At 46.5% G+C, this 26243-nt stretch overlaps 2 protein-coding genes across 2 annotated transcripts; one reads left to right on the forward strand and one right to left on the reverse strand.

The window, feature by feature from the left end:
- Window positions 1-3462: 3462 nt before the first annotated feature.
- Window positions 3463-7609, forward strand: LOC117838143 (shewanella-like protein phosphatase 1). Its single transcript, XM_034718057.2, has 11 exons — window positions 3463-3874; window positions 3991-4094; window positions 4258-4371; window positions 4466-4681; window positions 4885-5020; window positions 5311-5486; window positions 5622-5713; window positions 5830-5899; window positions 6324-6427; window positions 6654-6772; window positions 7241-7609. Exons 1-9 carry the CDS (start codon window positions 3685-3687, stop codon window positions 6408-6410), a joined length of 1185 nt encoding a protein of 394 aa, XP_034573948.1. The 5' UTR covers window positions 3463-3684; the 3' UTR covers window positions 6411-6427; window positions 6654-6772; window positions 7241-7609.
- Window positions 7610-13498: 5889 nt separating this feature from the next.
- LOC117838142 (GDSL esterase/lipase At1g28600) lies at window positions 13499-15377 on the reverse strand. Its single transcript, XM_034718056.1, has 5 exons — window positions 15066-15377; window positions 14759-14971; window positions 14508-14659; window positions 14138-14417; window positions 13499-14004 (listed from the first exon to the last, which is right to left on the reverse strand). The coding sequence occupies exons 1-5, from the start codon at window positions 15337-15339 to the stop codon at window positions 13736-13738; spliced, it is 1188 nt and encodes a 395-aa protein (XP_034573947.1). The 5' UTR covers window positions 15340-15377; the 3' UTR covers window positions 13499-13735.
- Window positions 15378-26243: the final 10866 nt, after the last annotated feature.

The raw sequence follows: 26243 nt of genomic DNA on the forward strand, positions 1-26243 counted from the left end.
CTCGTGAGGATATGGCCATGCAGAAGAGCAGCGGATCGCCACCACGCAAAAAAACAATTTGTGCTGGCACATAGATTTTTGATTGTTGGCGGGCCTAATTACCACCCGCCACCACAAAGGATCCGGGGCCTAATTGTTGGCGGGCGTCGCGGATGGCTGAGGGCACCGGCGGGGGCACGTCCTGCGCAGGCCACCGGCGGCCGGCGTTGGCGGTAGGGCCCGGCGGGGCGGCGCGTTCGGCCGTCGGGTGCAAGCAGGGCTCGGCGGGGCAGCTGGTGGCGGCCAGTGTCGGCGGGGGCAAGTCTGGCGCGGGGCTGATGCAGGCGACCGACTAGTGGGGGCATGGCCCGGCAAGGTAGCTTGCCGCGAGCCACCGGTGGTGGCAGGGCTCAACGGGGCAGCTGGTGGCGGCCGACGCTGGTGGGGTAGCGCTGGAGAGGCCAATGCGGGTGGCGGCATGAGCAACAGCGCCGGGCGGCTACGCATGCGGCGGCACGACTGCTACGACCAGCTTTTTTTTATTTCCAAAAAATAGCTGTGGTGGCGAGCTTACTAAGCACTCACTAGCCTAGATCGTGATTGCACTGATGACGATTTGTGCTGGGGTGAAATTTAGTTGTTGCCATATCCGCCAGGAGAGATGGGTTTTGACCGCCACCGCAAACGTTTTGTGCTATAGTGGGAAGCCCAACTCCGCCGCACCTTCGGCGAGCAGTCATGACCAGAGCGCGCGCCGTCTCCGATGCGCTATGCAGTCCAGTGGTTGCTTGGACATCCAAAAAATTTGTCCATAAATAATTCATTATCCATGATACGTTTGGACTTGAAGCAGGTGAATATCCACATCCAAAACACGTCCAGTCCAGTTAAATCCAAAAGGAAAAAGTCCAATGGAACTCCGGGTCACGAAGATCCATTCCCACGTCTAGTCATAGTGCGTTGAACAGTATCGACGATCATAGACTTTCTTTTTCTTTTTTCCCCCAACTAAAAAAAAGAAAGGGTTTGCGCGGAGCCTACGGCCATAATAACCTGTTGAAAGAAAGGAAAACGGATGCCACTGCTGAAATAATTCTGGGTGCGTGTCCCCGCGACGCGATCCGCGCGCGGTGATCGCGGGGCCGGGAACTCGATTGCTGGCGCCACACACGACCGATTTCATGCACGAAAAGGCGACGGAATCTTCTTCTTTTTCTCCCTACTACTGCAACTGATATTCGTGTCGCGTGGTGGAGAGTGGCACGCAATATATAGTTTTTATTTGGTCGCGGCGCACCAGAGAGAAAAATCCCGTACGTCGTCTTGCCTTTGTGGCCGGCAGTCTTACCTGCATCCTGCATGGTGGCACCGCGCATTCCACGCACGTACCCGTAGCTCCTAACCAATGAGCTAATGAAGTTGCGGATTGATTATGAAGTTGTATCACCCTAGCTGATGACAGTGAGGATTAGCACATATAAAGCCAAATCTCTAAAAGGCTAACGGCCAAGATACGGGAATATAGGAAAATCTCTCGATGTTACTTCGTTCCATACACTAGTAGAGAATTCACCTTCCATGTACCCCATTTTGTCCCGGTTTAAAGTTGGCCCGGGACAAAAGGTTCACCAACCGGGACTAAAGCTCGGTCACTGGTAGGGGGCTCACCAACCAGGACCTTTTATCCCGGTTGCAAAGGCTAATGGAAAAAAAGACCCTGAGAGGCCTTTTATCCCGGTTTAAAACACCAACCGGGATAAAAGGAGGGGTCTTTTATCCCGATTGGTGTTTCCAACCGGGATAAAAGGGTCCCCCACGAGTTAATACAAAAGGATTGCATCCCCTATATAGTCAGATGTGCTGTGTAGGTGGGATGGCAAGGAAGCTACGCGCGAGGCTGGAGGTTGTGGGTTTGAATCCCACGCAGCGCGCACGCGCATATTTCGCATGAAAAATCGCGTGACTTGTAACTTGCAACGTGCGCGTGTTGGGGGCCCTCCCGGAATTTCTTTTTTTTTTGCAGCGCCTGGCATGGTGACCTGTTTTATCCCGGTTGGTATTACCAACCGGGATAAAAGGGGGTCTTTTGTCCCCCCCTTTTATCTCGGTTGGTTTATCCCGGATGGATTTTCGGGAGATTTGCATCCTACCAACCGGGACTAAAGGCCAATTCTCTACCAGTGATATAATATTATTATATACTCCCCCATCCCAAATTGTAGATCGTTTCATCATTTCTACCTTTATAGTTTTTATTATGTATCTAGATAAATAGCAAAATTATGAATCTATAAATACTAAAACGACCTACAATTTAATGACGAAAGGAGTATAGATTAGTTAAGTGGAGAGAACTAAAGTATGTGCATTGTATATAACATTACAGTCATAGTATAAGAAATCAATGTGAATCATCACCTTAGAGTTGTTTGGATCCTTAGAGCTAACTATTAAACTAATTGTTAACTGGGGGGATAGGTAAGGCTAGCTACTATAGCTGGCCTATTAGCCCGGGATCGAAACGAGATTTTATCTAATGTGCTAATAGTTACTCACTCTATCCTAAATCGTAGATCGTTTTAGTTTTTCTAGATACTTCTCTTTTGCTACGCACCTATATATCTATTATGTTTATATACATAGCAAAATCTATGTATTTATAAAAGGTAAAATGACCTAAAATTTAAAACGAAGGGAGGAGCTCTTCAGAGATCAAACAGTTTGGATTACCGTGACCCATGACTTTTGGCTAATCCTAATAAGATTACATAGTTGCTTTGAAAAATGCTACTTTCCAAGCAATTAACGACTTCAATGTTATTTACTTGTAAATCTCAATAATAACATAGTATTGCATATGGATCAATTGATGCAAGTTCATACACTAAACATTGGACATAATTTGACTAATTATTGGGTAAGACTTGAAGAGTTCCACTCTGAAATGGATTAAATGGCATAACGACAACGACGTCTACAAATGATCACAACTAATGATGTTCTGCAAGGTATCATCCACTTCGGTTGGAGCGTAATGCTAGAATATCCAGAAACTTTTCAAAGGATCTAATTATGTTCTTGAAACGAATTAGAGAACTTTAGATCGTGCCATATGTACTCCCTGGAGTGCTAGTGGGTGACATTAGAATCTCCCCCCTGCGAACTTCATCCATTGTGATGAGGGAGGGATTGGTTCTCCTTTTTCAAAAGAGAGGGAGAGAGAACAAAAGTCAACAGATGATGAGAGAGTTGATGGATGCTGGCGTAACGGTGAACAACGCAATACGCCACCGGCATGGGGACACGTCTCCAGCATCGTTACTAAAGGCTGCACTTGCAAGTTTGAGCCCAGCCCATCCTAACAGGCCGATCTGGGCCGGCCCGACTCACCACATTATGGGCCTTCCTTTTCAACTGGCCCGTCCTTGCAGCGAGCAGCAGAGCAAGAAGAGAGCAGCCGGAAACTCATCTGCAAACGACTGGCTCAGAGGTCACCTCGCCTTCCCCACCAAGAACTTGGCCAGTTACATGGACTCATCGCCGCTCAATTTTACAGCGGCAGCTCGCAGCAGCTGCCCGCCTCTCGCCTCGCTTGCCGGCTTGCCGCCTTCGTTCCCTCCTCCCTTCGTAGCTCCTAGCTCCTCTCAACAAACGGCCTAGCACGACCTTGCTAGGCGGAGCAAGCTCTCGTGGCAGCATCTATCTATGTCCATGGCCGTCGTCCTTTCGCTCAGGCTGGGCTTCGTGGCGCCGCCTTACCCTAGGACCGGCAGCGGAAGGTTCGTCTCGTCATGCCGGGCCGTCGCCAGCGCCGGAGGAGGACCCCCGCGCCCCATCACCGTCGCCGGTGACCCGCCCACCGTCGTGTCTGCGCCCGGCCGCCGCATTGTCGCCAGTACGTACGTCAGCAGTTCTGCCGATCTAGTCATTTGCAAATATTGGTCACTACTCACTAGGCGTAGCTGCGTATCATATCATGCCGTGTCAATTAAACGTGAACCTCGTTTGCAGTTGGCGATGTCCACGGCGATCTCTCCCAGACGAGAGCGGCGCTGGTGTTGGCCGGCGTCCTGAGCGCGGAATCAGACGGCCATGTGTGGACAGGCGGGCGCACGGTAAACCCCCTCAATCTTTCTTGTTCGGTGCTTTAGCATTGCGCGTTGCAGAGCATAAACAGTTAAACGTTGGTCCATTACTGATATTTCTCAAGCTTGCTCTCCTTTCATACTCTGTCCCCACACGGAAAATAGATGAATATATGATGTGCTTGTGTGATAGGTACTGGTTCAAGTTGGGGACATCCTTGATCGTGGGAAAGATGAAATTGCCATACTGTCACTGTTGAGCTCACTGAACTTGCAAGCCAAATCTCAAGGTGGTGCTGTATTTCAGGTTTGTCTGCCACTCTACGTCCCTTATCCCTGAAAATGCCACTAGTTAGCGGATACTTACATTCTGATGTACATGGAGTTTGATTTTTCGACAGGTTAATGGAAACCATGAAACCATGAATGTGGAAGGTGATTTCCGGTATGTTGATCCGGGGGGTTTTGATGAGTGCATACGCTTCCTTGAGTACCTTGATGAATGTGATGGTAACTGGGAAGAGGTCTTTCTCAACTGGGTTGACGTCTCTGAAAGGAGGAAGAAAGAATACAGGGCTTCGCCTAACAGTGACTGGCGTCCTTGGAACTTTGTCAATGTAAGCATACACACTTTTGCAATCAATATATATAATTCACTTAACCACTTAGTAGGAAAACGAAATCCACCATCTTAATCAGCAACGAAAAAAATAATATTCTGCTAGTAGCTCATTCACAGAGCTGTTTCAAAAATATGCACTGGTGAGGCTATATGTTTTGCTTCTGATTCTGAAATGTTTGGCTTTCAATGTTGAGACAGAAGCAGAGAGGGTTTGCTGCAAGATCATCGCTTTTCAAGCGAGGTGGTCCATTAGCTTGTGAATTGGCACGTCATCCTGTTGTCCTTAAGATCAATGACTGGGTATTTTGTCATGGTGGCCTTCTTCCTCATCATGGTGAACCCCTCTTCCCTCCCATTGTATCAGTGTTACCCTATGCAGTTGCTTACGTCATCTTAGTCTCAAACATATACCTGGTTGAGTGTATATATAACAGAGCCTGCCTGACTGAAACAACCACTGCATAAACTAAATGCAGAATGAGGCTCTTGTTTCAGACTAGCATTAACAAGCGTGAATCTTGTGACCCAACAAAATTTCAGCTACAATTGGAAATGTTCTTTTTGATAACATGGACTGCATTAAGTGAAGCGTTTTGGCTCAGTTTGTTCTCTTCTTGTCTGCAGTTGAATACGGGATTGAGCGTATGAACAGAGAAGTGTCAATGTGGATGAAATGTTCAGGTGAAGACAGCGATGATGAGACAGGCATCCCTTTCATAGCTACTAGAGGTTATGACAGTGTGGTATGGAGCCGACTGTACTCGCATGACCCTGCCGAAAGGCCGCGCCGTGCTTTGATGGTTAGAAAAATAATCTAATCCAGTAACCAGACCTCCGGGTGCTTTCTCTTGCACCACGGGAAATATGTATCTCAATGAAAAAACAAATATTTCACACTTCACAAGTGATCACACAGATGTCCATGTTGGTTTCAGCTATCTTCCATTGTTGCTGAGCAAACGCTGAAATCTGTGGGAGCAAAGGGGATGGTGGTAGGGCATACTCCCCAGATTGGTGGTGTGAATTGGTACCTATCGTTCTCAAATCTCAACTGAGCGTTCTATGCAAAGGATTTTCAATAGGAGATTTACGAGATGCCAATTTTATGAGATGAGTTAACCAGTGGCTTTCTTCTGTTGTCAGCAAATGCGACGGCAAAGTTTGGTGCGTTGATGTGGGCATGTCGTATGGTGTTCTCTACTCAAGACCAGAGGTATGTTATTTTTTAGGGATTAATCTTTTTGAAAATAGGATTCATTAGACATTTGAAATTTGAAATGCCATGACTGTTTCGAATAAAATATTATTTCAATTATGCTTAACATTTATTGACACTCGGACATGTTGCTATATAATTCATGAGGTGTATTTGGCAGCCATCTGCGTGGCATGTGTACTAAGTTTTTTTTTTCTATGTAACCTGTGTATTGTATAGATAACATGCCACACTTTCTTGAAATATTTAATGAAGATTTTTTAATAAATGACTTGCTCTTTACTCATCCAAAATTCCAGCCTCCTTGACTGGTAGGACACACTAGCTAAACCAATAAACTTATTTTTATTTTCCTTATACAATGAAGGCCTAGATTTGAAAAACTCAATTTGTTGTTTGATGTTCGACTTTTATGTATCAGGTTCTAGAAATAGTCAATGACAGACCAAGGGTTTTGAAAAAGCGGAGAGACTCATATGACGAGATGGAAGTGTTGGACTATTTATAAAACATTGAGAAACATGTGTAAGCAATCTTTCATCTCAACACCTTCGTCATTTGTGTAAATAACTGTAGGATGCCATGCTGTTTTTGGAGCTTTTGAAATATAGACACTTCATCAATTTGTAATATTTTGTTCTGAGAGTTCTGATAAAAACAAAATGTCAATTGGATGCCATCATACAGCCATTCATAAGTATTGCTTGCCATACACTGAAAATTCTGGGGACAAATAATTATGTTGCTGCAGGTATATAATAGCAAACATTCTTTGTCCGGAGAGCTACAGTACCAGACAATTTGGGTGGAAATATAGGAAGGAAAGTTACAGCGATATATATAAACTCAAGTGAAGGTTTTCTCGATGTGGTTAGTACATTACCTTCACTTAGAACTGTATTTAATATTTGAACAGAATTGCACTGCACCATGAATATTATAGGTTGGCAGATCCTAAGCATGTATGGTTCATGGTATGTAGCTATTTATAAACAAGACTTGAAAGCTCTGGAACTCCTAAAAATTTACTGCTTGGAATTGAACTATCGAATCTATAATTATTTTTTTCTAACTTATAGTTAACCAGCATAATTCTGGACTAAAGAACTACAGGATCAGAAGGCGTCATCAAGTATCCATACATTTTCCGTCATAAAAAAAATCTGATACTACATGATTGAATTACACAACATCGAACTAGTTTTTTTCACTTTTAAGTTTTGTTCTCTCAAATTTGAATATATCCATAAACGATATCAGTAGCAGACTTGTAGTCACCATTCTGACAAATTTTTTTTAAAAAAGTCATGCATATTAACTTTTTAAAAAAAATTGCAGGTGAATGCTTGCCCACACGAAGGCGAAGGTTTGCGGCCTATTTTGCCAAGCAGGAGGAAAAAATTTTTGGTGGTGCTCGCACTTTCATCAACATCCAAGGATTCCTCCATAGTGGTCTTCTTCAGAGCTGTAGGCAATCAGGTATCGTGAAGTAGTAGAACGAGCGGGAGGAGACGTGATAATGCCGAAGGCTTCTCATGTAAATGCTTTGTCATCTTAAGAAAAAAATTGTCCTTTTTCATGTCATCGATAGCTAGAATCCGCAAGCATTGTGAACACCAAAATACAGAAGAAAAGCCTACAGAACCAGTCAACCAGCTGACCCTGGATTGTTAGTAAGCAAAGTGCCTTTGATACTTTTCCTGCAAATTTGGCTTAGATTTTAGTACGTGTATTCACAATTCTGTTTTGAGCGGTGAATATTTTTATGACAAGAAACGTGGTACTGCGTTGAACAATTTTATGACGAGAAACGTGACACTGTTCAGGGATAGTGAACCCAGCAATAGGCGCGCACGCTCGCGCACTAGCGCAGGCGCAGCCCAGTAAGCTCCGCAAGGGGCCGATTGGCCGAACCTGACCTCCAACTTTTTCAGCCGCCGCGATAAAAGAGATCAATCTGCCATTCTGCCCAGATCATGAGGTCAAGAACCTTTTTTTCTCGAAAGAAACTGATCAAGAAACTTTTCGGCCGCCTCCAGACCAGCCCTTTCGGCTTTCGATCCCATCCCATTTTCGCTTGAAACTTCATGTGTATCTTCCGCGTGGGTTTGTTTGTACGCATGCAAATTCCTTTCCTTTATTTTACTGATGATGGATTGATGGTTTTACAATTATTGAACGTTCTATTTTTTTTTTCCCAAACACATTATAAACACGGACCCTCATACATACATACATGCATGCATACATGCATACTCATTTTTATGAAAGCATACTCATACATACATAATTTTTATATGATTGATGAGGTCATTATAGCCACCTTGTTGTCGATTGGTGCGTCATCTCGCTAAAAAGAATGGTGTTGTTTAATATTGAAATAAATTCAGAAAAATATACTAATAGATGTTTTAATTTGACCGGTAATCATATTTATGAAACTACATATGGACTGTGAAATCCACATCATGTAGACAATGACGCCAATGATATCATCAAACACTTGAGGATGGGATAGTACTTGATTTTGAAATAATAGTTTGCATCACGTGGAAAGGATGTTGGTTAATTTGCCCCTGTTAAGCCACGTTGGAATCGGTATGTACAGTCTGCATCATCTGCACCATAAGCAGGTAAGACGGTGCTTTTAAACTCGTCAGGGAAATCGGATAGAATAAATTCAAGGAAATAGAGCAGTTCGATTCCAAGGACAACAACAAGAAGTCAGAAAAATGTTGAACAAAAGTACTTTCTGCTGCCTTATCAATTCAAGTTGTGGCGTCCTTTTCTTTTTCCTTAATCCCTTTTTCCTTTCTCTAGTAAAGTTATGTCCTTTCGAAAATGGGCAAGTGCACCACAGGGGATGCACAAACATATATTGAAGGCTAATTGACGCCTCATTTAGAACATATTTTTTTTCTATCATGTACCAACTGGAATTATCCCAACGAACACTACTAGAAAACGAGGCTTCAATCCCAAAAAAAAAATCGGAATGAATCGGACCCGATACTACTAGTACATGGTCTAAATTTGGTAGACACCGGAGGTCTTTTAGTGCCAGTTGGTTGCCCTTTAAAATATTTGCGTGTGTGTGTGAGCATCTTCGGGATTTAAAATATTTTTTGACTCAAAATCCTTTAGTAGGTACTAAATGATCATTTTAGTACCGGGTGAGAAAACCGATACTAAAGGGCGAGACTTTTAGTCTTGGATTCGTATTACCGGGTCTAGAACCGAGACTAGAGGGGGTTTAGACGTGGTACTAATAGACACCTTTTCAGTAGTGGAAATTGCAATTATATCCCTATACAAACCATGAATTCCAATTCATTTTTATTGAATTCTTGAAATATATACATAATTTTGAAAATATGGAGGGAGCTTAGTCTATCTCCTGGTCGTCCAGGAAGCCTGATGCGATTTTTATCATTACAAGACACGAGTTAAACGCCTCTCTTGGCTGCTTAAAAATATAAGTGAGTGAGCCACCGCACGGGGGCTGCTAACACATATTCTGAGCTGCCTAACACCTTTTACAGCCACTAAGGCTAGCTGCATGCGTGCTATATGATATTATTAATAATGCGCAGCACCAAGCCAGAAATTGGGGAATGAATTGAATCGATTGCCTTCCTTTCCTGAATAGCTGGACGGACAAGAAAGATATTGGTACTTAACTGTAGGGACACAAAAGCTCTGAATCCTTCATTTGATGAATTTATAATCGAAGCAAGCGAGAGATAAACAAAAGGTTAGGAGTTTGGAATGACAACTAGTCACTTCTTGCTGAAGATCTGTTCAGTGAAGGAAGCTTCACTATGATGTGTTAATGCTAATGGAGGATATGTTGCATGTTTGGTGTCCAAAGAAATGAGGATACTGGAACTAGCTTCTGGGGTCCAAGGATACCTCCGCCTTTCACTTTCATCTCTTGATACCGAAATTCGCCTAAGGTCTGGCCTTCTACTCTACTTTGATTCAGATTCATTTGTCGAGAGATAGTGGATAGAATGAATAGTAGAAGTTCCGCTGTAAGCAGTTACAAATGGGGAGGGTATCATTAAACCCGGTCTTCGTTTAAGACTTATCTAGTTTTGCTCCCTACTCTCAAGTAAGTAGAAGGGAAGGGATAAACCTAAACTCTGACCTATGCTGTTGGTCAGAGGTAAAAGCAACCTCTTAGGCCAACCGTCTCTGGCACATTCATCTTCTTATTTCTCTAAAAGGGTAGTGGTAATTTAATTCATTTTTATGGAGAAAATAATGGTACTTTTAATTCACATGTACTCTCTCTGTCTCAAATTACTATTCGTTTTACTTTTCTGGATACATAACATTTGCTATGTATCTAGACATAACATATATCACTACTCCACAGAGGTACATCACCGCTGGCTCCAAATCGGCCTTTACCGCCGGTTTTGGACCCGTTATTTGACTTTCGGCACTGATGGATCGACGGTGAAGGTCTATTAAAAAATAAAAAAAAAATCGCCGCCCAACGCCCTGGCTGCGCACTGCCTCGTCGGATCCGGCTGGCCGTACCTCGCCGGATCTGGCCGCCGCAGCCCCGCAACCTGCAGACCACCGCGGTCCCGCTGGATCCGACACGGAGGGAGAGAGGGAGAGAGAGAGGTGACCTGCCATCAATGCTGGTGACCTGTATCCAGATCTGTGCCCGCCATCGCCCCGACCCACGCCTGTGGACCTCTCCTTGTGTGCCGACACAACCCCCCGCGCTGCCGTCGCCGTCGTATGTCCGCGCGCTGCAACATCCCATCCATCATAGATCTGAGCGCCGCCCTTGCCGCTATAGCTCCCCGCGTCGACTGTCACCGACGCAGGCCCCCGTGCCGCTTCCTCGTGCGCCGCCGCCGCTTCTCGCCTGCATGAGTGAGGGCGAGCGAAGGGGGGAGAAGAGGGGCAGCTGAGGAAGGGCCAGAGGGAGGGAGAGCCGGAGAGAGGGGTCGCGGCGGAGGGAGAGGGAGGGCTGGAGAGAGGGAGAGGGAGGGCCGGCGGAGAGAGAGTTGTGATGAGAGAGAAGGGGCCGGTGGGGAGATAGAGTGGTGGTGGAGAGGGAGTCGGACGCAAAACTTTCGAAGCCAAGTTTGAAAAATTTCGGATCCGTGAATCGTTAGACCGCCGGTCTGTATAATGCACTGGCGGTGATGGTTTCACCGTCGGTTTTAGCCACCAACAGGTGGTGAAAAGGAGTATCACCGTCGGTTTTAACAGCTGATGTCCTTGTCTGCACCGAAACCGGCGGTGAAGAGGCATCACCAACGGTTTACTTAAAACTGACGGTGATAGCCTATCTTCGAATACAAGTTCTGTAATAGCGTTATCTAGGTGTATATAAAAAATTATGTACCAAGAAAAATCAAAATGAATAGTAATTTGGAACGGAGCAGCAGTACTCAGCACGAGCCTTATTTGCCAAAGGATCAGGACTTCAGGAGATTGGTTGCTAGCCGTAGGGATGAAAACAGATTAGATACATATGAATATATACGGATACATGATATCTTGGTTATTGATATCTATCTTATTGCTATATTAAATATTCAACTTTACGAACGTATTTGAATATGGATACGGTACATATATTAAATATTCAAATTCAGATATAAACTATTTATTTAGTCCATGACCCTTTCGGCCGGCCGGACGAACGGATATTACCGTTTCCCCCCTAACTAGCTGGCAGTTGTTTACACCATACTAAGGGCCTGTTTGGGAGTACTCCACTCTAGAAAAACCAACTTCACTCCACCAGCTCCACACTTTCCTAGCTCCACTCCACCAACTCCAAAAAAAACATGGAGCTGCTGCACGTGTTTGGCTAATGGCAGTGCTCTAGCTCCAAAAATATTAGCACTTGTTGTGAATGGTCTATTATACCCATGTGAATGGGTCCCACTTGTCAGTCTCCTTTTCTTCTCCTTTCTTCTCCTTCTCCTTTCTTCTCTCGAGGCGCAGGGGCGGCGGGCGGGTGGCGCGGGGCGCGGGGCGCGGCGCGCGGCGGGCGGGCGGGCGGGCTCGGGACGCAGGGCGCGCGGCGGGCAGGCGGCGCGGCAGGCCGGGGCGGCGTGGCGGGCGGCGGGCGGCGGGCGCGGGGCGCGGCAGGCGGCGCGGCGCGCCGGGGCGAGGGGCGGCGACGAGGTGTTTTCTTTTCTTTGAATCGAACCGGTATGTGTGTAACGAGTGGCAATGGTGGGTAAATACCCACCAACTCCACGAGGAGGTCTGTAAAGGGGTTTTTTGGAACACCCCTTGAGGTACTCCACAAAAAACGTGGATCAACCCCCCTGCTCCACCTTTTTCCTGGAGCCGGAGTTGCTGGAGCTAGACGCGTTTGGCTGCGAAATATTCGGAGTTGGTGGAGTGGAGCAATTTTTCGTGGAGTGGAGTGCTCCCAAACACCCCCTAAGCTTCTCTAAAATAGAGCCAATGTCAGCTAGCTATTGATGCGAAGCTATCTTTATCGATAAAACCTCTTCCAGCTGATCATTATTTTATAAAATAATCTTTATTTATTAATAAATGATAAGTACATTACTTGGGCCAAAATATATCTTATGGCCGTCAATTTTTTCAATATTTATGTGCTTCCATGCAGTAAAAAAATTGTTGATGCATGCATATCCTTTGTCAAAATTATTTTTATGTATTTTTGTTTGAGAAATTTGGAGACACTAGAAATAAAGCCAGCTCACTTATAGCTAGCTAACGTGGCTCATCGATTGAAATATACAAAATGTCACCTTGTTGTCAATTTTCCCACCGCCATTTATTATAAGATTGACAAGTTATATCCCCCTCCTGAACGTAGGCACACACATCATACCCCTATGAAAAGCTATAAAATGAGTCGTTATATCTTTAGATTGACAAAGTCACTACACACCTATTTGTACATATACTCTTCCTATTTCAATATTGTAAGTCGTTTTAGTTTTTCTAGGTTCATAGCTTTTACTTTGAGGGTGTTTGGTTCCCTTTGCTTATTTTTAGCACGTGTCACATCGAATATTTAGATACTAATTAGGAGTATTAAACGTAGACTATTTACAAAACCCATTACATAAGTGGAGGCTAAACGGCGGGACGAATCTATTAAGCCTAATTAATCCATCATTAGCAAATGTTTACTGTAGCAACACATTGTCAAATCATAGACTAATTAGGCTTAATAGATTCGTCTCGCCATTTAGCCTCCAATTATGTAATGGGTTTTGTAAATAGTCTACGTTTAATACTCCTAATTAGTATCTAAACATTCGATATGACGGGTGCTAAAAATAAGCAAGAGTAACCAAACCAGGCCTTTGTATTGGACATACTAGATGTATAACAAAAATTATGTATCTAGAATAGTAAAAAAAGATCTACAATCTGTGAGACGAAGGGAATAATATATTTTCTCAATTTTTAATTTGTTGCGTTTCGGCTTTGATTTTTGGTAATAGAATCAAGGCACTGGAAGATGAGAACGATATGTGACCATAATGTGTACTTTGGATCTGGACCGGGTGGTGGGGTAGAGTGATGAACTTGCAAGTCACAGCTTATCGCAGAGATTGTGGAACAAGCTAAGGTGGTCTCCCTCCCAAGTAGCTGCTAGTCACATCAATTGCAGCATATCCGTGTTAATTATGCCCTTAATTTGACTCCTATACCTACGTATCATTGTCAATAATCAAATGGAAATACTACATGGAAAATTCTTTTTGTCCTAAGTATTGAAATGCCTGATGGCTAGGTATACACGTGCAGCCCACGGGGTAGCCCGATCGACTCTGTCCTCAACCTGGCACGGGAACCAGACTGCTAGACGCAGCCAATCCTACGACGCCAAGCCTCCATCGTGGCCCATGAGTTGGACAGCGTCGGCGCGTCGGCGCCGTGAGACCCCTCGAGCACGGCGCAGGCGATGCGCCTGTTGGCGGCCTCTGTGAAGTGCACCCCGTCCCAGGACACGTACTCCGACGGGTCCGCGCACGCCGCCGTCCCCACCGCGCCGCAGAACGCGGTGTCGTCGAAGTTGTACGCGCCGCCACCGCCGCCGCAGCACGCCACCAACGGCCTGCTCCTGAAACCTGCCATGGATGATCGAGATAAGAAACCATGCCAAGAGAAATATGAGTGCGCACACCGTTCGAGCCTTCCACGCGCCGTCGCGTCACGGAGACAGAGGTGACCAATGGTGTGCGTCGCCGTGAGCGCGTATACCGTATTTGGCGGGAGACACGACGAGGTCGGTGACGGTCCGGTAGAGGTCGGCGTAGACGATGGCCGTGCCGGGGTGGGCGCGGCGGAGGCCGGCGAGCACGCGGCGCAGCTCGCGGTTGTGCAGCTCGGCGAGGCCGTTGAGGCGCGTGAGGCAGCCGGACTCCGGGTCGTAGCCGCCGGCGCCGACGGTGCCCTTGTACTGCGCGAGCAGCTGCGGCTCGCAGCCCAGCGGGATCATCCCCGGGACCACCACCGTGCTTGCTCCGGTGGCGATCACGTCCTGTGTCAGTAGATGTACGCAAACGCCTCACGTTTGAGCTTGGAAGGCAAACATTGAGCAGACAGTAGAGTACGCAGCGTGCGAGCTTACGGTGACGACCGAACGGATGGCAGCAACTATGCGCGGCACGAAGGCCTTCACCTCGCCGACGGTGCGGTTCCGGCCGAGGGCGGCGATGAAGTAGTCGTTGACCCCGATCTCTCCGACGAGGAAGAGGGACGTCGACGTGATCTTCCTCTGCTCTGCAGAGACAGCAGAGTGCAGAAGAAGATCATATATAAGACGTTTAATTATTCCTCAGTTAATTGCTAGGAGTACCAAACACTATCAGTATTTATTACCTTTAGCTGAGCCAAAAAGCTGTAAAACATTCTTGAGCCAGCTTGTCTGGTTGTTAAGAGAGACGGGCACGAACGGCGCCAGTCCTCTGCTCTCGAAGAAGTGCACGTCAAGCGCCGTCGCCCCGCCCACCGCGAAGTTCACGCCGCGGCGGAAATCCGCCGCCGCCTTCCCGGCGAGGTACGGCGTCGGGTGCGGTAAGCCAAGCGCCTCAACTGCGTGCGCCACATGGACACGTCACGATATTGATAATTTTATCACATGGAAATGACGAAGCTGGTGTGGTGGCCGGTGCTGCTCAGTGCTCACCGATGAAGTCGACGACGAGCCGGCCGTCGGATGCGCGGCCGGTAGGGCGACGGAAGAAGGTCTCGCCGTAGGGCGGCCGGCTCGCGGGCCCTCCGCCGCTGGGCGAGAGGTGCAGCGCGTTCCCGGTATCGGTGAGGGAGTCGCCGAAGCTGAAGACGCGATCGTAGCGTGGCTTGCGGTTGCGGTGGTCACCGTGGACGTTAGAGGCGGTTGCCGCGGCGGCGGCGGCGTGGAGGAGCGCCACGGCCACGAGGAGGCGGGAAAGTGGCGCCATTTCGTTCGCTTTTCCGGTGTCACGACCCGTGAGATCGATCGGTCTGAGCCGTGTGGTTCAACATTCGCAACAGGGCTATTTATAGCGGCGGCGTCGTGGTTCTTTCTTTCTTTCTTTTTTGTCGAGAAGGTTGTGTGTTCTTTCATCTCTAAAGCAGCCCATGCCTTTGATTTGTACACGAGGAAACTGCGGAAGCTGTGGGAATTCCTCGGTTGAATTGAATATTTCTGGAACTTTTCTTGAAGTACTAGGAAGGATGAACCTCTTCGACTGAGGTTGCAGGTCTGACGTAGGATCATGGACAGCAAACAATCTTCAGAAAAGGGGTTGGCCAAATGATCTGATAATTTGCAAACTTCGCTACTCCCAACTCCCAACCCAAAGCTCCTAAACATTTATGAAAAGATTGTCAGTGCTCCAAAGAGGTTTGGAAGTTAATTTTTCCTCCATAGGATTAGAGAGACTTCAGAGTTCAGAACATTGAACGGAAAAGTTCACTATATGGGGAGGAAGAGATGCAGGTTGCAGATGCAAAATAATGAAATGAGAGAGTCTTTGATGGCATCGTGGTTTATTTTTGGTGGCATTTTTGGAAGAAAAGGAATCGTAACCTTCCTGCACGTTCTACCGCAAGAATTCCTCTTCATGGAGGCCATCCAGAAGCACAGAATTGCTATTGGTTGTCAAGTTATATATTCCTCATCAATGACGTCAGGAACCTGCCTTTTGGAATTTCTCCAAATCAACAAGGAAGAAAGATTTTTTTTCGAACAACTTTGGGGAAAGATCCCCCACCTACTTGATTCTCATTGATCGAGAGTAAGACGGCACAGTACAAGTTTGATCCCTGACATACCATACAGGGAGGGATTATATGAGTTCTTAGCCACGTGGCGAGAAACAAAAAGAAGTTATAGAAGAGAAAACATGAAATATCTCCAAGCCGATACATAGAGCGGTGCAAGCTCAACACAACAGAAGGTGCCTAAGAAGTCAAAGTGCATTCTACCAATCGTCCATGGGAGCCACTACCGAGCAACTTGCTTGCCAGGTTCACCGGAGCTAAAGTGCCACCACAACACCCCTCGCAGCTACGCCGCCCTGTGACCACCCTCCAACGATTTGGGAGGGTTTGCCAACAGAACGGGGGCAAAAGGGTGGGGAAACGTCTCGACCAAAATATCGCCGCAAACGATGACCTCCCTTCAAGCTGAAAGCAACACCAATTAAGGCACATCCAGGTGCCGCATACCGCCATCCAACGTCCTTCGAGGGGAGAAAGCCCAAAAGGAGGGACGGCTGGCAAAGGTGACACCCAACATTTGATTTGGCATCTCCATCAACAAGGAGAGTGTCGACGAAGTAGAGGCGCCAGTGGTGGACACTTGCGGAACCACAGTAGAATCCAAAGGAGCACTAAGAACCTTCTAGTTCTGCTGCAAACATAGGGGCGGGGACGGTGGTCGCCGGCGGTGGTGATGGCATAGAGGAGAGGAGGCCATTTGATGACGCCTCCAAGAAGGTAGACGGTGTCTGAGAGTGTTGTCTTCATCGGCCCGCCAGGCGGGCAAAGGCTTTCACTTAGCCCCAATCCTCCGAGCACGCCAGTTCTGACCATGGAGAATGCTGGAAAGGAGGTGAGCTCCGGTGTGGCGTGTGGATGACCGCCGGAGTGGAGGTGGAGGGGAGGGGGTAGCCGCAAGCAAGCACCAGCCAACACGGCCCGCACCACCAGGACTGCACGTAGTGCCATCCAGGCTGGTCCATGAGCGTGAACCCGACTTGAACGCCGCATCCTAGCCGGTGCCCCCCGGAGCGGATCCACGAGGGAATCCACCTCAAAGGTTAGGGAACCCCGGATCCTGGCGTGCGCGTGCCGGATCCGGGCCTGGCCGGACCAGGGCCGCCGGCCACTGTCGAAGCCGCCAGTAGCATCGCCCTCTTCGGCGGCGGTGAGGGGGAGTGGAGGGGAGGGAGAGGGTCACGCCGCGCTTGGCGTCTCGTGCTGCTCGCACTGCGCTGGCACGAGGTCACCGTCCCGCCTCGAGGTCACCGTCTCTCGCGTGCCATCTTCAGCCAGATCCGCGCAGGCGCGACAAGTAGGCGAAACCGCCCCACCGCCGCCTTCCCAGGGGCCACACGGGCTTCCAACGGTGCCCTCTGGCGGTGGTGAGGGGGAGTGGAGGGGAGGGAGAGAACGATGGCGGCTAGGGTTGGGCCACCGCCCGAGTCGCCCGAGCGGGGCATCCCGGGGCCGAGGCGAGAGAGAACAAGGAAGAAAGATGTTAGGACAACTGTTAGTATTTCATTTCTTCAAAAGTCTATTTACATGGGAGACGAACTACTATTTTTACAATATACATCTATTACCCTCTCAACCACTTCGTTCTAAAAGTATCCTATTCCTAGGGCACAATAATCTTTACATAAATACAGAAAAATGATTATATCCGAGCGAAATTTCCTGTATGCTATTGAAAATTTAACCCATCCCTTATATACCATCAAAGTTTAGACTATTCCTTCATTGCCATATGAAAATTTAACTCTGCCATCTTTGGTCAAAAAAGACAAACATATGCATCATTCACCATTTTCCAGAATTTGCCCCTCCTCATCTCTTATCTCCTCTCCTCCTCTTCCCCAAATTGGCAAGTCGGGACTCGGCGGTCACAGTCCAGCGCGCGGGGATCCTTGGTCTGACAGCCGCATATCCTTGTCCGCCCGTCCTCAAGAATCGGTGCAGGGGCTCGTTGCCAACCCGCCCCCTCCACCATCGGGCAGCCGAATCCCCCACATCACCGTACGCAGCCTTGGGAGGTCCCGCCCGTGCTCGCCGTCACCCCGCGGCCCCAGGATGGCCGCTGCCCGCGCTCGTCTCCGCCTTGCGGCCCTGGCCACTATCCGCGCTTGCCTCCACCCCCATATGACCGTTGCTCGCGCTTGCCACAGTCGTCGGCCCCCCGGCTGCCTACTCACAGACATGCCGCCCCCCGACCCCCGGCCACTCCCCGCTCTTGCCTTTACCCCTAGCACCCGGATGGCCGCTGCAAGTGTTTGCCATGGGCAACGGCTCCACGGCCGCCTATTCTTTTGCAGACATGCCAGCCCGCAACCCGGCCGGCGGCACGCCGTTGTGCGTCGATTTGATAGGGAGAGAGGATGATGGGAGGAGTGGAGGATAGGAGAGGGAAAAGGACGACTGAAACTAAAGAATTTGAAAATTTTACTGGAAGACATACTGATTGTTGTTGACTGCAGTAACATAATAGGAAGCAGGAAAAATGTTTCATCTCTTTTCTTGGGGGTAATAATTTTATTTTCAGCTTCACTTAACAGTTACTCTCTCCATCTATGTTTATAAGGCATGGTATAACTTGGCATGATCTTCCAAATAACACTTTGATCATTCATTTATCTTATATTATATTATTTATGGTTATAAACTTATAATCATTGTAGCCAACCTTATAAAGTTTACATTATAAAAATAAAAAATTAATAGTCAAATTATTGGTCAAAGATTACAAAGTTTGAATTTTGATATGCGTGTGTGCCTTATAAATAAAAATGGATGGAGTATGTGATTGTAATGTGCTAGTAATGGCTTACACGGAATGGAGTTCAAATTTCAATGACAGGGATGACTTAAATTTGGATGGCATACAAGGGATGGGTTAAATTTCCAATAGCATATAGATAATTTTCTATATATATATGAGTATGTTGAGTTGATCTCTAAGTTCGAGTTTGCATTGATTTTAGATATCTAAATAGAGCCACTCCTAAAGATAGAGTATCCTATGGTAATAAGTTAAATATATAGTTTACATTGGTAAGTTTGGTCTATGGTAAGTTAAGAGTTTGCATTGAATATATGAAGGCTTTAGCCATTACATTGACTTATGATGCATTTGGACATAGAATTATTGTTATTATTTATAATAACCCTAGTTAAATTACAATCCATATTTATGGCTGCAGAAAGCATGTCTAAATGGCCTTTAGATGTCCAAACTTTGTTGGTTTGTTCGATTGGGCTGTCATAACTTCTTTCAAAGAATGCCGGTGCTAGACTATGATTTTAATTTTCCATTATCTAGTTGGTGTTATATTAGAGGTGTACATTGATGGCATATTGGTCAAATCATGTCTTAGATTCTTACTTGGTTGCAGCTTACTTTTGAAAGAATGCGTTGGTATCGACTGAAGATGAACCCATTTAGATGTGTTCTTGGTATATCCGGTGGGAAATTCTTAGGCCTGATGGCATAGGGAGATATATCGTAAGAAAACAGAAGCTATTGTACATGGTAACAAGATATGAAAAAAATTCCTAGGTAACGTTAATTACTTGAGAAGACATATGAAATGTAATCGGGGAAGAGCAACGCTTTTATTCCTATTATTGAGTTAAAGAATGAAGCCGAATTCAGTTAGGGGCAAAATAACTGTTGGCACAAGAAATTGCCGTGCAAGCCAACACACAGAAATATATAGCACAAAGCTCTCCAAGCAGCAGCACAATGTAATGACTATGCAAACGTGAGATTCTAATGGCAACTAGTAATTAATCCGAATGAGTCTCAAAATAGAAATTACAAAAAGATAACCAATCCAAGTACGGAGGAGACTAATAGTAGATAACAGCCCAATTTGCAGATTGCCTTCCGTCTTGTACTTTTGTTCCGGCGAACAAGGATGAACGCTCGGCCTCCTGGCCGTGTAAGTGCAGCGACGCCTGGAGACGCACAGTGATCCTCAGCAGCAGCGTGTTGGTAGCGACGTTGTCCTGATGGAGATGCAATGTGCGACGGCCTTCGGGCACCGGCTGTACGAGCCGATGCGGTGATCCTCGGCGATGAGAGCCGCCGATATGATAGCGCTGCGATTACGATGAAGCGACGACGGATGGTTTACAAGCTAACTGTTGGCACTTTTTCTGGCCAATATACGAGTGCGCTAGTTCGCATGTAAATCAGAAAATCACCTCATCAGGGCTTCTGCACCAGGCCAGACAGGGATCCGGTCATGCCGGTCCTCGCAGGAGCACTGCGAAAGCCTACGTTCACCACCTCGGTGTGGTGGAACCGTCCAAATTAACTTGGCTAAAGCACACTTAAACCGCTTAACACGCGATCATGTACTTTAACCAAATCAACTTGGTCGTCCGTCGAATTTCATCCGATAAACCACTTAACTCAGGATCGAGAAAGCAAGACTCGCACGAAGGCGAGTGCTTACAGAGATTACAACAGTCCATCTCAAATAAACAAGTGCATCAAATTATTACAACCTCAAGTTCGAAATTCAAGCAAGGTTTGCAGAGTTTTCAAATAATAGAAATAAATGAGCGGAAGCTAAACGTTGTTGTGGGACATCATGAAGAAGCCAATCATGACATCAATGATCCCGGTCCTCACCGTCCGAGGAGGGATCCCACTCAACCGTCCAACCAGGAGGAAGTTGGGGAGGCCAAGTGCCACTTGCAGTGAGCTCAGGGGTATCAACATGACCTGAAAAGATGTGCCACAACAAGGCTGAGCGACTACGCTCAACAAAACTTAACCGACCGGTGGTACTACTCCACCAACACCTAGACATGCAAGCTTTTTGGCTCTGGGGTTTATTTTTGCCAAAAGCAACTAGTGTAGGTCCTTACTTTCAATATTTTAGCCACAAGTTCTATTGTTGTTTACCCTTCTAAGTTAGCAACAATACTAAACCAAGCATAGTTTCCAAGCAATTAATATATGTAACAATATTAGATCATTGTCATCTTTCATTCTTACTCAGCGTAGCATAGTGATCAAGCAATCCCAAACTGTGAGAGGCAGGCGAATCGATTCGAATTTCTTAACCATGCAAGGCGAACCTAATCCCACGACATCCGCGCACCACGAGAGGTCGCTTCATTTGTCAGCCGTCCCCATCAATTCCTAGATCCGTGTCGAGCCCACTTCCCTTGGTACAAGGCTCCATAGACCTGGCCTCTACTGTTCTATGACCGCACTTGTCACCACATGTGGCCGCAAGGGAACTCTATTCCAGAGATAGTGGAACGATCCGCTCACGTTCTGGGTCAATCAGGTACTAGGCTTCCCCATCCCATACCAGGTATGAGATTAGTACTTTCAACACTTGATCACGAACACTATCACATATCGATCTTAGTCCAATTTCATGTAGACAGACGGGGCAAACCACCGAGTACCGAACATAAGCCCGGCCCCGTCCATCGTCCTAATAGTTGCAACATAAGTAAAGCAATCAACTCCTATAACTCGCGAGTGATAGGAAATCACTCGACTTTTACCGAGTCCTATTAAGCATTGCAACTACTCGACTCAGTATAGTAGTGTTCATATCAAATGTACTAAGTTCATGCATCTACGGTTTCAATCAACTCCTGGAACATAAATGCACAATCAAGCAATCAATTGTATCGCAAATATTTAAAGATAGGAAATCATGCTTCGGGGCTTGCCTTCACATGGGGAGTTAGCGAACTGGTCCTCGGCTTGCTCCGGTATGAGCTCAGCTCTGACTTGATGCAGATTCGTCAGCAAGGTTCAACTCTACACGAAATGCAAATGCATCAAGGTCAACTTCCATGCTTTCTCATATAGGATGCAAAACACGAATTAGCACTAAAGTATAAATTACATTATGACCACATTCACCTAAACAAGGTGCTACACCTTCTTTATCTGCATAAGGTAAGGTGTGTTATGGTATAACTCAGGGTTGACTTGATGGTGATTGTGTACATATATACAACTTAAGTTTATTAAACTTTAGATCGGAAAGTTATCCTATTTCTGAATGTTTTTTTTTACCTCTTCCCAAAAAGACTATTACCTTTACTCAAGGTTCTTTCTTCCATTTAATTTGGTTCATCTTCAAATTTTATTTCTATTATCAACAATAAGCTATGAAGTTGAAATTTTACCAGCAACTTAATCTTGCTATGATTAAGCTACGCACAAATTCGAGGCTTATTAGAGTTGCACAAAAATAATTAAAACTATTTCATTATGATAAGGTAGTGTGTGCTTAACTATTTTTAAGACAGAAACTATAACGAATCTGGGTATGAAATTTTAACAGTAGGTTCCAGAGGTGAAATAGAGCCTTCGGTGAATTTTTCATAATTTTGAGTGAAGGGCATCTTTTCCCATATATTTACCCTAATTATTCTTCCCCCAAAAAGGAAAGTGGTTTTCCTTCTGCTTTTGACCAGGTTCTATAATTTTCCTACAAACTATACTACACCACTGACTTATTTCAATTTGCTTCACATTTTTATCATCTCTAGTTTAATTATTATGCAAAAAGACAAAAGCAACCTTAAATTTCCATGATAAAACTAAAACAGAGATTTAAACATCTAAGCTAGGCTCCACATCATTTTTATAAGCTTCCATTCTCTGAAACAAAAACTTGAGAGTTGGATTTACCATTTTAAAATTTTTCTGCAAGTTATGGTGCATTTTCAAAGTTTGGATCATTTTCTGCCAAAATTAAAAGAAACTGCGGCAAACTTATGGTCTAGCCCTTAGGTCTATAGGTTAAACGCGCAGAGGTCCCTAACTTTAGCGCTAAGGTCCCTGGAAGAAGGGAAAAGACACAAGTGTGCCCTTGGCGGCGCGTACGGCAGCGGTCCAGCCAAATTCCGGCGATGCGCCGGCCAATCCAGGGTAAGAAGTCACAGGATAGGCTTGGGAGCTCACCGGGAGTTGATTGGCGGCGATTGGGGCGTAGAGGAGGCTCGGTGGAGGCAGAATGGCGCAAGGCGGGGCTGCAGCTGCAGCGGAGCTGGGTGGCGGCGTTCCGGCGGCGTCGAAGCTTGGTGACGGCAACGGTCAATGGCTCGAGCTGCGCGAGGTGGTGGCAGAGCAATTTGCGGCGGCGGCGGAGAGCGAGGCTGCGTGGAGGTGGGCTCTCCATGGGAGGACCGAGCGGTGATGCTTGGATGTGGAGCAGGGGAGCTTGGCGGGTGGCAAGGGTGAGCGGGGTAGGGGGCTCAGGCGGCGCCTGGGCTCCATTTATAGGGTCGGGCGGAGCAGGCGAGTGAGGCGGGGCCGGGACTGATAGCTGGGGGTCGGAGGAGAGCCGGGGCGCTGCTGTGGCCATTAATGGCAATGGCACCATTGGCAGATGGGGGGGGTGATCGGTGGGGTGCGGCAGGCGAGGTGACAGGCTTTGGGCGAAGGGAGCGTGCGCGCGGGGAATGGCTTTGTCGGGGCGTCGGGTTGGCGAGGCGGGTGCTCGAGGCTTCGCGACCGGGGCGGCGGTTGGCGGAGGCGGCAGTGTCGAGCAGGTGTCCGCGGGGGCGCGCACGGGCAGAGCAGCGACAGGAGGTGGGGCGTGCCCTCGGGCGAGGCAGGCTGTCGGGAGCATGGGGGGACCACGACGCTTACTAGCGGCGAGGCGCGAGGCGGCATCTTGCCGGGGCCGGAGACTGGGTGAGATGGCTTCGCTAGTGAAGCCGTGCCACGCGGCGGCGGCGCTCGAGATCGTGTGGCACGCGTGCTCGGGTGCGCTCTGGCCGAGGGATTTGCAGGATTGCGTCGCCAAGCTGATCTTCAAATGCCATTAACTCCCGATTCTTGAACTGTGCAGCATTTACTCCCTTTGCAAAAGTTGTAGTCCTCAGATCCAAGTTCAACTTTTGTAATTGAACTGAGTTTAAATTCGCTATAGATTTGAAGATACACATCTTCAAAGTTTGGAGGAACGCTGGATTTTTAGACTTACGCAAAAACGGTAGTGTGGATGATTTCAAGGGTTTTGGCTGAGTTGAGCCCCAATTTTGAAAAGCTTCTGATGTGAATTTGACCAGAGTCCAATTGAGGAAGTTGTTGTATAAACTTAGTTCTCAAACTCTTATAAAGGGTTTTGCTGGCATTCTGTTCAAGTTTTGTGAGATAAGCTTAAGTCAAGATGCATGGTTGAACTGATTCCAAACAGCCTAGATTGCTGATTGGAGCTGGGTTGACCAAACTAGCTGACTTTGACATGGGTTTTGGAAGCCTTCTGTGTGGATTTCGACCTTACTCCTTTAGTAAAAGTTGTTAAGGGCTTGAAGCTCTAAAACTTTTGTATAGAGTTCAGCTTAGGTTTATTTTGGAAAATTTTTAGATAAAGAGCTCCAAAGTTGGGGCTTTATCTATTTTTCTTAAATTGACACAGTTTTGAACTTTGAGTCTTTGAAGATCTTATGCTCAGATTCAAGCAAAACACCAAAAATAAGAGTTTTTAGGAAGGTTGAGTTCTACAACTCTTAGTTGGACAAATGTTTAAGTTCTTAAGCAAAAAATTGAGTTATGGTTTAAATAGTTGTTTATCTTGTGATGGCAAAAGTGTGTTTTTACTTGCCTTCACAATTGCCAAATGTTCTTCTTTATGCTCTAATAACTTTACTTAAGATTAAAAATGGTTTAATTAGGCTATGTTGTTATAGTCTACCCCCTTAAAACGAACCTCGTCCCGAGATTCGAGTGAAAAGACGAACTAGTGTGGCTTGCGTGCCTTACCTCCCTGGTCGAAAACAAAACCGCGGAAGTGATTATTAAGGTATTCCTCCATTTTCCATGTCGCTTCATCTGTCGTGTGGTTACTCCACTGAATTTTATACATCCTTACAACTTGTCTTCGGGTGTATCTTTCCTTACGATCGAGGACCTTGATAGGATACTCTGCATAGGATAAATTGGGCTCGATTTCAAAATGCTCTTGCTCCAAAATTTCTGTCGGGGTTCGAAACACTTCTTAAGTTGAGAGACATGGAAGATGTCGTGAATGGCTGAAAGCTTCTCGGGAAGTTTGATCCGGTATGCGACGGGTCCGCATATCTCCACAATTTCATAGGGGCCAGTGTAACGGGGAGCCAATTTTCCTTTGACCCCAAACCGTTGTACACCTTTAGTCGGGGAGAGTCGGAGGTATACATGATCACCAATATCAAACTGTAAGGGTCTTCTCCTTTTGTCGGAGTAACTATTCTGTCATGACTGAGCGGCCTTGAGATGTGTTTGTATTATCTTTACTTGTTCTTCGGCTTCAATCACTATATCAGGTCCGTAGGTCTATCTTTCTCCTGCTTGTGACCAACTCAAAGGTGTTTGACACCTTCAGCCATACAAGGCTTCAAATGGTGCCATTTTCAAGCTAGACTGGTAGCTATTGTTGTAAGAGAATTTTGCTAACGGCAAGCACTTGTCCCAATTTTTGTCAAAATGTATGACACAAGAACGTAGCATATCTTCTAGAATTTGGTTTACCCTTTCTATTTGGCCATCAGTCTGAGGGTGGTAAGTAGAGCTACGAATTAGTTTGGTGCTAAGCGATGACTATAGTTGTTCCTAGAAGCATGCCACAAATTGAGCACCTCGATCAGAGATGATTGTCTTCGGCACACCATGAAGGGAAACAATATGGTCCAGATATAAATCTTCATATTTTCGAGCGGTGTAGGTGGTGTGAACGGGAAGGAAATACGCTATCTTAGTGAGGCAGTCCACTATAACCCAAATAGAGTCATGGCGCCGAGAGGTAACGGGTAATCCCACAATGAAATCCATGCTGATATCCTCCCATTTCCAAGATGGAATAGGTAGTGGTTGCAAGGTGCCATCTACCTTCAAGTGGCTTGCCTTGACACGTTGACACGTGTTGCACTTTGAGACATAGCGTGCAATTTCTGGTTTCATGCCACTCCACCAAAATTTTTGCTGGAGGTCATGATACATCTTATTACTGCCGGGATGAATTGAGAACTTGGAGAGATGCACTTCATCCATAATTTTCCTTTTAAGATCGGGGTTAGATGGAACCACGAGTCGACCTTCATAATGTACTATTCCCTTCTGATCCTATCGGAAATGTTTATACCCCTCATT

The sequence above is a fragment of the Setaria viridis genome, chromosome 9 (assembly GCF_005286985.2).
Source record: "Setaria viridis chromosome 9, Setaria_viridis_v4.0, whole genome shotgun sequence".
Lineage (NCBI taxonomy): Eukaryota > Viridiplantae > Streptophyta > Magnoliopsida > Poales > Poaceae > Setaria > Setaria viridis.

Bases quoted from the DNA above. Each gene is read 5' to 3' on its own strand.
- LOC117838143 (XM_034718057.2), top strand. From the start codon at position 3,685: ATGTCCATGGCCGTCGTCCTTTCGCTCAGGCTGGGCTTCGTGGCGCCG. The intron at 5,714-5,829 runs GTACCTATCGTT...TTCTGTTGTCAG, and splicing joins CAGATTGGTGGTGTGAATTG to CAAATGCGACGGCAAAGTTT. The intron at 5,900-6,323 runs GTATGTTATTTT...TTTATGTATCAG, and splicing joins TTCTCTACTCAAGACCAGAG to GTTCTAGAAATAGTCAATGA.
- LOC117838142 (XM_034718056.1), bottom strand. From the start codon at position 15,339: ATGGCGCCACTTTCCCGCCTCCTCGTGGCCGTGGCGCTCCTCCACGCC. The intron at 14,972-15,065 runs GTGAGCACTGAG...TGGCGCACGCAG, and splicing joins GCTCGTCGTCGACTTCATCG to TTGAGGCGCTTGGCTTACCG. The intron at 14,005-14,137 runs GTATACGCGCTC...CATCCATGGCAG, and splicing joins CGTGTCTCCCGCCAAATACG to GTTTCAGGAGCAGGCCGTTG.